This window comes from Paralichthys olivaceus, chromosome 1 (genome assembly GCF_024713975.1).
Source record: "Paralichthys olivaceus isolate ysfri-2021 chromosome 1, ASM2471397v2, whole genome shotgun sequence".
Classification (NCBI taxonomy): Eukaryota; Metazoa; Chordata; class Actinopteri; order Pleuronectiformes; family Paralichthyidae; genus Paralichthys; species Paralichthys olivaceus.
In genome coordinates, this window is record NC_091093.1 from 25,275,124 (window position 1) to 25,285,454 (window position 10,331).

General features: G+C 40.1%; 1 protein-coding gene across 1 annotated transcript in view; it reads left to right on the plus strand.

Moving 5' to 3' along the window:
* Nucleotides 1-6,615, plus strand: part of map2k5 (mitogen-activated protein kinase kinase 5) — a 51,711-nt gene extending 45,096 nt beyond the window's left edge. The window contains exon 22 of the mRNA XM_020099552.2: nt 2,690-6,615. Within this exon, the coding sequence (XP_019955111.1) occupies nt 2,690-2,800 (111 nt within the window). The 3' untranslated portion in view covers nt 2,801-6,615. The remainder of the gene's footprint in view (nt 1-2,689) is intronic.
* Nucleotides 6,616-10,331: the final 3,716 nt, after the last annotated feature.

The window sequence follows — 10,331 nt, forward strand, 5'->3', positions numbered from 1 at the left end:
GTGACCTATGACACAGAAAGAGTAAATATTGCTTGGTTATACAGGAGTTAAATAGTCAGGTACGACAGGACTGTTTAGTCAAAATATACATATATATTTCTTATATATATATCTTGTTGCTTCTTGTTATTAGTGACTTTATGTGTGATTTAGTAATTCATCTGAAGGAAATATGGACTGTGAACAATTAAGTTTATTTTGACAAAATTACTTCCAGTAGAAAAAGGTTCTGTCTGCATGAATGTGTTTATGCGTGTTTGTCTGGTGTGATGAGACACACACCTTCATCCAGGTCAAATTTCAGTGGATGTCTCCGGCCTGTCAGGGTTAATTTCTGGAGCAGAGGTGGAGCGCTTAGAAAAAAAAAAAAAAAAAATCACTCCGGACTTCCTTCTTTATTTCTGTATCACTCGCGCTCTACTGAGGCAAAGAAGAATGATGGATGAGATGGGTATTCAGCACATTGAGGCACCCAGGAGCGTCCACTCCACACTTGCATACAGACACACACACACGCACACAGATATGAGAGTAATTAACCTCAGACTGTGTTAACCCCAGCTGCCCATTAGAAGGACAACAGGATTGATGGGGCTCCCCCCCGGTCCTTCACAATCTCTACAGTTTGTGCAGGATTAGAAAACGCTGGAATGTGTTGTCGTTTTCCTCTGAAACATCAAATTACAACACACGTGTGGTGAACACTCAAAAGTTACAGCAGTGAGCTGTGAAGTCAAACGATAGTCCAGCTTCTTCATTTCAATAGGTTTTTATGAAAGAATCTTAATAATACAAAAACCTAAAAACATGTTGATCCCTCGTGTGATTTCATTTTATACACTCGATCTTCAGTTTATCATATTTTTCTGTGCAACTGCAAATAGACGAGGAGGATCTCAGGAGGGGAAGAGTGAACCGTCAGTACTGGGTCTGTCCTACTTTGTTGCTAATCTTACATTGTCTGCACCAGTTTGCATGATGCTTGGGGGCATTTAACATTGTCTGACCCCAGAAGAAACAGCTGACAACAACTCTGCTCACCTTGGAGTCACTTTCTACGTCAGGTGTGAGTCAAACTATGCCACTGTTGTAGTGCGACATGCTTTTCGTGTTCATAAGGTTTGCTCATTTGCAACTGACTGAAAGCCTTTCAAAAGCAAAATTCATTTCATAAATTTGACATTTCTGTATTCGAGGCTTTTGTTGCTGATTGGCTGACACGTGCAATAGAACAATATCGATACATGTGGTGTGAGCGGAGATCGTCCTAGAAACTGCGTCAGCCCGGACGATTTATGGCTCTTGTTCCAGTTAGTGACCCTCAACACCCCAGGAAAAGTCTTTGTCCATGAACGCCTCTGTGGAGCCTGATCTGTCACTTAGAGCTGAGCTCCTGTTAACAGTGTACAACAGTGACGGTCTCTTGTTGTTAGGCACCGATATCGTTGAAATCGTTGTTGACATGTTCATTTGAACTGGCCAGCTGCAGGCTTGTTCATCTAATTGGACATTGAGACACCGCAAATAAAATTCATGGTCAGCCTCGGTCGGCTTGTCTCATTTGTAGGCTCCGCCCCTATCACCCCTGGCTGCCCTCTGTGACCTCTGTGACCCCCGGCTCTGGTCTGGAAAGCCCCCCCAGATGAGGCTGGTGATTGGAAGTGTTGTCATTGAGATATCACATGTGACATCTCTGTTTAAGTGGTGCAGCGGTAACAAGTGAACGCTGCGACGGTTAACAAACTTGATGAGCTACCAATCAGCAGACTGACCGTGCGGTTTCAAGAGCTCCTTTATCGGCACTGTCGATCGAAATCAATCAAATTAATCGATTGTATTTGTTTGTGGGTCATTGAGAAATTATTCGAAATATTGCTATTTGGATTTTGACAAAGTTAGTAAGTGCCACTGCTGCGTTTTATCACTGAGCCAGTTTTACGATCTGTTATGACTCATGTCGATCATTAAACTCTGAAGATATTTCTTCAAAACGCCCTGATAACCCATTACTTAAACGTTCTGCATTTAAAACAAAATCTGTTGGTCGTTAATATTTAAGATGGTTTAATGATGTTCCTGTTGAGGTTATGTGTATTTTATTATTATTTCTGGAATCAAGATTTAGAATAATTATACAAGTAAGAAACTGAACAACACGCGTCATACGGCAGTGTAATAATGTTTGTGGCTCCAATCTGTTTGATAATAAAAATAATATTGCACAATAGGTATAAACATTTTGTGATGGCCGTTAAAATATACATTTCTCAGTTTTTATGAGAAATCTCATTACTTGTGTTTTACTGCTACTTCCGTTCATTTTTGGCATAGATGACATTTATTTTGAAGGTCATTTATGGAATAAGATAAGTGCCGAGAGAGATTCATTCATATTACGTGAATCATTATCTGTACTTTTGAAATAGTAAAATGATTTAACTTAAAAAAGACACATTTCATTAAATGAATTGAAAAAGGTATAAGGTACAGATTAGATCTAAGTACCAGGAAGTTCAGGTTCATTATCACCAAACTCAACCTGCAACTCAACTTGACTTGGTTTTTATTTGGTAAATAATTTAATAATTAATAACACACATTTAAATTATGAACCATATGAGCATAATATGTTCAGTGTCAGTTGTTTTTGTTAAATAAAACTGATTTCAGGTCTTTCTCCACTTTTTAGGAGCATTCCTTCATCGTACAGTATAATGACGGTAATGCAGAGGTGGTGTCCATGTGGGTCTGTCGCTGCTTGGAGGACAGGCGGATTCAGCAGACTCAGGGACGTGTCTGACGTCCTCCTGCTGTCTGTCCGCCCATGATGGACCTGGACTTTTGATCCCTAACCTTGGACACTTATCAAAGTCTTCAGGATCGAGTCCTCATGCACCGTGCAGGTGACTTCATGCACACGGACGAAAATCACCAGAGGTTAAATACTTAATGTGAGTAAGTCTCTATTTAACAGCACTCATGCACCACATGCGACAATGAAGATCCCTCATTCTCTGAAGCGAATATGAAACTCCGCGTCCAGCGAGTTCAGAGAGATCTCTGCTTTTTGTGGGTTTCCAGCCGCGGCCTCATCCCCACGTTTTTTGAGAGTACACAGAAATGCAGTGAGCGTCTCGATCTGATGAATGAAGTGGTCCTCATTTAAAGGAGCTGTGACAATAAACACCTTAATAAGCACTGCAATAGGCTGGCAGAGTTTGATCTGCTTTTTAAGGGTGGCTTCTGTAATAACCATCTTGTGCTTTGCTGTTGACAGCCTTCTAGTGAATGTTATGGTTTTTGCCTGTGAGTAAATGCCCATGTGTGTGCCTGGTTTTCCACTGGTTTAATTTATTACCTCAGCAAACATTTGTTATCCCCCCATCTTAAAAAGATGTCCCTGTTTTCCGCTCCTGGACGAAGCAAGTTTATTCGTAGGCCACCATTCAGACTCAAGGCAGTTCAACGTGCTTTGTAGAGGCATGGAAATATATATTTTTAAAAAGACAATACAAACAAGGCAATTCCAATTGCTTCACAGAGACAAAGAATTATGTAAAAAAATTTAAATAAGAATAAAGAGCACATTAAAACTAAATTTATAAATCACAATGATGAAAACACCTAGTTAAATATTAAAGAAGGTTGCGAATGCCACTGAAAACATGAGTGTTTTAAAGGAGCAACAGTTTCAGCTGACTTCAGGTTCTTAACGAAGCTTGTTCTACACGAGGAGCATAGAAACTGAAAGCTGCTTCACTCCCGTTTTGATTCTGCTGTCAGTGAATAAACCTGCTCCAGATGACCTGAGGGCTCTGGATGCTTCACCATGTACAAATATATCAGAGATTTATTTAGGCCAGAGAACATTTAGTGTTTAATAGACAAGTAATGGGATTTGAAAGTTTGTCCACTGACCCACAGGAAGCGAGTGCAGTGATTAAAGGAGCAGTGTTATGTGCTCTACTTTCCTGGTGTCAGTGAGGACTTGATGAACTGCAGTCGTCTAACGCACAGAAAATGATAATGCATGTTTTTCTTGGAGTCCAATAACTACACCAAGATTTCACGCTTGAATTAAATTGAACTTTTAATGTAAAATTTTTAGGTGCCAAAAACATTTCTTTTAGTTTTTTAATGTTTGTTCTTGAACATTTTTATCCAACCTTGCGAGGTTGTCGTACCGGTGAGTCTTGAGCAGCGCTGCAGCGTTACAGTGGAATCAAATCCCGTCTTATTTTCGATTCTCAAGCTAACGATCCGAACTATTTATCATTTACAGTCTTCAAGAGGAACCAGGGTTTTTGTCTCTTTAAACCAGTTTTTAACTCTGTCGCATATCTTTTATTTCCACCAGTACAGCCAACCTGACTTTGAAAGCGGCCAAATGAGCTGATGGAGAAAAAAGATCTGCTGAAACAATTCTTTACTTTCATTCAGCAGAAATTAGCTTTTTTTGTTTTTGAACCATCGAGATGTGGAGAAATTGCAGACAGAAGCATAACAGGAACCAAAACCCAACATTTAAGTTATTTTATCCACATTATCACCAAAAAACTGTTATTTTATTGCAGTGGCCAGTGAGATCGCTTGACGTTGTGATAAAATTTAAATGTGTGTCGCACATAACACCAAAGATCACCGAGGGGCCAAAAGGTGAATTATATGACTGAGGCGGACATAATGGGTTAAGTGACTAAAATGAATTGATCTGAGCAGGTGTTTGCGTGCAGCCGGTGAAATGTGTCGTGCTTAAGTGCAATTAAATCCCATTACTTCCACAAAGGCAAAGTAAACAAACCTACAGTGGCACTTATAGCGTGAGCAATGCTGAAAGCTTCACGTAAGAGCAGTGCATTAGCAGAAAAGGCCCATGGCCCCATTTTACTATACATGAGATGTGCAGTGTCTTTAGTGTCCTGTTAGTTGTGGTTTTATCCGCTCTGACACATGGACAGTAGATTTTAATCTCCGGCCTTTATCTGTAAATCACCTGCAACCGAGAACACGTTTGTACGTCACACGTGTCCTCAGCCATGTTGTTCGTAGTTTAAATCACCAAGTCTACAGAGGGGCAGGATTTAAAATCTATTTTCTTATTTACAGAAATAGTTATCATTAGCAAATTAACATTTACTTTCCTCTTGAAATGATTGTAATCTGCAGTTCTAAGCTTGTTTTAATTGCACAGTGCATTCACGTAAGCATCGTAGACTGCAAATAAAGATGGCCGACGTGTCTCTGGCTCCTTCTATCAAACAATAATATTCCGAATGCCGACGCTGCCATCTTTTGATGTTTCACCGTGTTTTATATCATCATCAAATAAGTTATTAAAACCAAACTGATGGGAAAACACTCGAGCAAACATCAGTGTGATAAAGCTAAAATGAACTAAGGACCTAAAGTCGAATTGAAGGAAGTTCCAACTCAATTCAAAAGACTCATTTGCCAAAAGAAATCATCGCAGTTTATCCGTCATCCGTCTACGCACATTTTGTTGTGCGAGGTATCAGCTGTGTGTGGGACGGAATTCGGACACAGTTCACCAACTTAGTGGAAATGACCTTTAATTGGTCAAAGAAGTTTTATAACGTAGAATTGAAATGCCTTGTAGCGCCCTCTACTGGTTGAGCTCAGAACTCATCAAAACACACTTTCTTTTTTTTATTTGATCCGCGGTCCCAGACTACGGTAAATGTATTTTTTTATTTTAATGCCTCTTCACATCCAGTAGTTTATTATTTTTTATAATAAATGTTCCTTTTATAATTGTGTTTATTTCAGCCGATTTCATTCTGTGTTACAGCCGCAGTTCAGTTTGTGTTTCCAGTTACACTGTTTGTTTGTTTACAGCACGATCTCCCTCGTATCTACGTGTTTCATTAGAGCCGTCATTTGCCTCAGGAAACTGAAACTGAGGCAAAGTTCTCAAGTTTGTGTAAATAAATATACTTTAGGAAAGACGTCTGTGTGCAATGTCGATATTGATATTACTCAGATAATTTATGATCTTCAGATTTAAAGATTTTCCTGCTACTAAAATACATCATTGTAGATTTTCCAATAGATCCACAATGAATAGAACATGTACTCTGCATTTTACTGCATATATTGTTATATTCATATAACTGTCACTTTGGGTTAGTCATGTTCTATCATACTGTTAATACATCTGTCAGAAAGCCACCTGACATTAAATTAGCCTAAATGTGTCTGAAGCTAAACACATTACAATCTGGGACATACTAATAAATGAGTGTGAAATGTAAAGTGTGTCGTGACTCGTGGCCACTTCCTTCTGCAAAATGTTAATGTCGTCTTGCTACCAAACCAAAAATACAAATCATTTCATGTTTCTGAACAGATCTGACAATAAGCTCCAAAACCCATTTTTATTTTTGTTTGGCATTGTACTCATTGAAATACGAATCTGCCTTATCAGTGAGAATATTTATTATTTTTTTACTTTCAGTCTGCTTTCTTCAGAGATCACCTCCCGTGACTCTCTCTCTGTTATTTCCTGTTTTTTGACTGGCTGATTTTGACCTTTTCTGTAATTATAAGTGTTGGCGCATATTCCAACCTGCACAAATAAAATATGTTTAAACACAACGTGGCTTTGTTTGAGAATTTGTTGTGTGAATTTGTGTCTTTATTTGGTCGAACCTGAACCCGTACATCTGAATCAACACGTGTGTCTTCGTTTCATTAGAACCTTGCTGGACGGCATTCGTCTCTGTTCTTAAAGCGGTTTTCAGACATGAACTCTGGAGAATCTCCGCACAGTTTGGTCCAGACGTTCTCCGGAGTTTATCTTTAATCTCTGCAGTGAGATGTGGGGGGGGGGGGCACAGGAGGCAGGACCTTCAACACCAATGTCTGGATCTTCTCCGTGTGTGGCGATGCTTTGTCCCCCTGAGATGTTTGTATCCTTTTAGTTTTTTTTCTGTCGAGTATTAGAAACTCGCTTGCCGTGAATCTCACATGAGCTCATTCGGACATTATCCAGAGTTTTCACTGTGAGGCTGGAAGGGGAACCCCAATCGGACATTTGCGTTCTCGCAAATGAGTTCAGTGCGTGTCTGAAAGCAGCTTATTAACTGGCAGCTGAGAGTAAAGTCCATCAATCCATCTTAAGGTTTTTATTAAAAGTATAAGACTCTGGACACAAGTATATAGAAAACCTATGGCTGCTTAATTAACAGTTTGGCATTTTAATGTGTCGCTGTCAAATGAGCCAAACCTGTAACACCTTGCTGTCGTGAGTTCATTGACTATTTGCATTTCATAATTAATCTCAGTCAACCTTTAATTAACAGCAGCCTTGTTCTTGATCATTAATCTATGCGTCAGTCCAGTAAGAAGACGAGTTGTCTTATTCTCATAAAGCATCAAGGACGGACCATGTTTACTTTTCCACAGGTTAAAACACTGTCAGTTAGATTTTGTTAGAGGTGCTGAAGTAAAACATTCACATCCTGATAACACCATTCTAACTTCAAACCATCCAACCATCTGCGTCTTGTAGTCGTTTAACAAAAACACAATTCTTCCTCGAGATCTCGAACTAATCCTGGTGATTTCCAGACGAGCCTTGGACTGTAGCACTGAATTATTCATCTTTATGATTCAGTAGATTTTCATAAATTCCACAAATGCCACCATGAGCCTGAGAATAGAAACTGGGTAAATTGATTCATTAAAGTCTTTTAATGTTAAAAATGTTGAGACAATAATACTGATGAATGTGGTGAATCTTAATTTGTCCACAAATAAACTTTGAATTAGAAGACAGTCTTCTCAAAACGCAGTATAATTCACAGAAGCCGGAACACAAGCCAGAACGAACCTAACGCCTGTTTTATTTATGTGGATTTTTCCTTTTAATGTAGAAATATTGAAGTTCAACGTAGTTAAAGGCCTGTCAATTAAGTGACGGCAGCATCGGGAATATTTATAATTTATAGTTTTTGCGATCACTCTCCTCACAACGAAAAAAACTGAAAATAAAATACAGGGAATTTACCTAAAGGAGAAAATATCACGGTCTTCTCACCCCTACAGCCCCTCGCACTGCACAAAAGATTTTACATCAGATCGGCCCCGCTGTACATGTCCAGCGATCTTACAGTTCAGGTCACCTTACGCTCATTTAGAAAGACACAAGCAACATTTTCTGAGCTTGAGCATCTTCTGCGACCTGCAGAGGCAGATTAGGAAAGTTGTTAAGTGTGTAGAAAGCCTGAATGTATAAAAACGTGTAATATCCAGAACATCTATCAACTAGTGGCCTTCATCAGGATTTTCACAAAAAAAACACATTGAATAACATTTAATTGAGACAAGAATGAAGCCACAAGTTAAAAGTTCTATCCATTCAGGCCTTCACAGATACTGTACATGCTTTGATTTCTGCCCCTTAAAACCTTTCTGAACAGATGTATTCATAGATTAAAGCTGTAACATGTATGATAATGAAGTTAAATGAACTTGTATTTAGTATCAGAATGTTTGTAATATTTCCACCACTGTCCTTTGACGTTCGATCAAGGACCATCGAACTTTGTGCTAAACGTCCGTGTGAATGAGAGACAAACAGAACGTTCTTACCAAACCTGAATTTGGTTTCCAGAGGAAAGCTGCATTCACTCGAGCCAATGCATTTAAATGCCGTTATACAGATATTCAAAGTATTGTTATATGTGTGTGTGTTGTCTCGGGGGCTTCTACAGATGTGTAGCCTTCGCAGCCTCCTTAACGCTGCTCGCACTTTGTTCTGCAGTCAAACACCCTGTATGAGATTATTTATAATGTGAGCTATCGACAGGCTGCTTGGGTATTTCATAATTATGTGGCTGTGTGCAACATGAAGGCATCTCAGGACCCTGACACGCACCTGATCAGCCCGTAGTCCGTCTGCGTTGTGTTGTGTGTATTATCGACTTTTTCAAAGGCATCTCAGAGGGCAGGAGGAGGAGGACCGGTTTGATTTCAAAGCTCGTCCACACTTTGATTTTGTATAATTATGCAGAAATTCATTCCGCACTGTATTTGATCATTAAATGAAAGTCGGCTTGAGTGAAATGATCTTGTGATCGAGGCCACCTTCGCTGATCCTCCTGCTGTGACAGATATTTCTTTTGCTATGTGACCCCTTTTTTTTTACGCTGCGACATATTACAACAAATACTCTCCCGAGTCAGAATGCTGCTTATCCTTGTATTTGGTTTCTATGATAAGAATCTGCAGTGGAAAGAGAAGCGGCTGTAAACTGTGTGAACTTGGTGCCACAGAAAAGTGTCATGTTTGAGAAAGTTGATCAGAGGTTGATAATCTGCAGGGTTGTACAGCATCTGTGAAAAACCTTCAGTGACTTCAGCCACAGCGTTCATCATTTTGCTAATGTTACATTTACTGTAGCATATTAAACTAATTAATTAATACATTTACAAAAACCTTGGACGCCTGCGAGGTGGACCACTAATGGAGTTGTCACACGGACGTTTGCTTTCTGACGTCCAGCCCCTTCAGATGATGTCAGGGAGTTCAGTGAGTGTCAAGCCGTTTTCAGACCTGACTTGCAGATGAGCTTCAGAGAGTTGGATGCGGACTTCTCTACAGTTCACACATGCACAGCACAGCAGGGCGGTTCTCTGCTCAGACACGTTCACAACAGCAACACACAGTGAAGCATCAGGCAGGATGTCACGTCTTCCATCCGCTGCAGAGATCACGTGTGTTTGTTCTCAGCACATCAACACTGGCATCGGTTCTTCTCGCCAAAATCTCGACATCTCAACCCTCCGTGCTCACGTTGACTTAAGCACGGGATCTCCCGCTGTGTTCTCCACCGGAGTTTCTGCGAGCTTTGTACCAGAGGGCCAGGCGGAGGAGGCCCGCAGAAACTCCGGAGGCTCATGCGTACACACGTGCACGTCCTCCAGAGAAACTTCATGTCTTAGTGACTTAGTGCGTGTCTGACAGCAGCTTTAGAATCTAGGATCTGCTGCTGTGTTCTCATGTGAGCTCACTCTGGACATGAACCAAGTTTTTACTGTCAGGAGAATCTGCAGATTGTGGTGCACGACTGCAGCTGCAACACCTATTTCTCTTTTTTCGTTTTTGTTTCATAATCATTATTATTATCGTCATACCTTGTACAACCATCTGCTGCAGCGTGAGTTCAAACGGCAGCTCAGATGTTCTCTGCTGCATGTAAATTGATGATCCACGATGTGACCTTTAGAGATAATATGTGCACAATGAAAACCGTGACGCTCCATAATGTCGTGTGTCGGTTCTCTCTCCGGGATATTGACCCAGGTGTT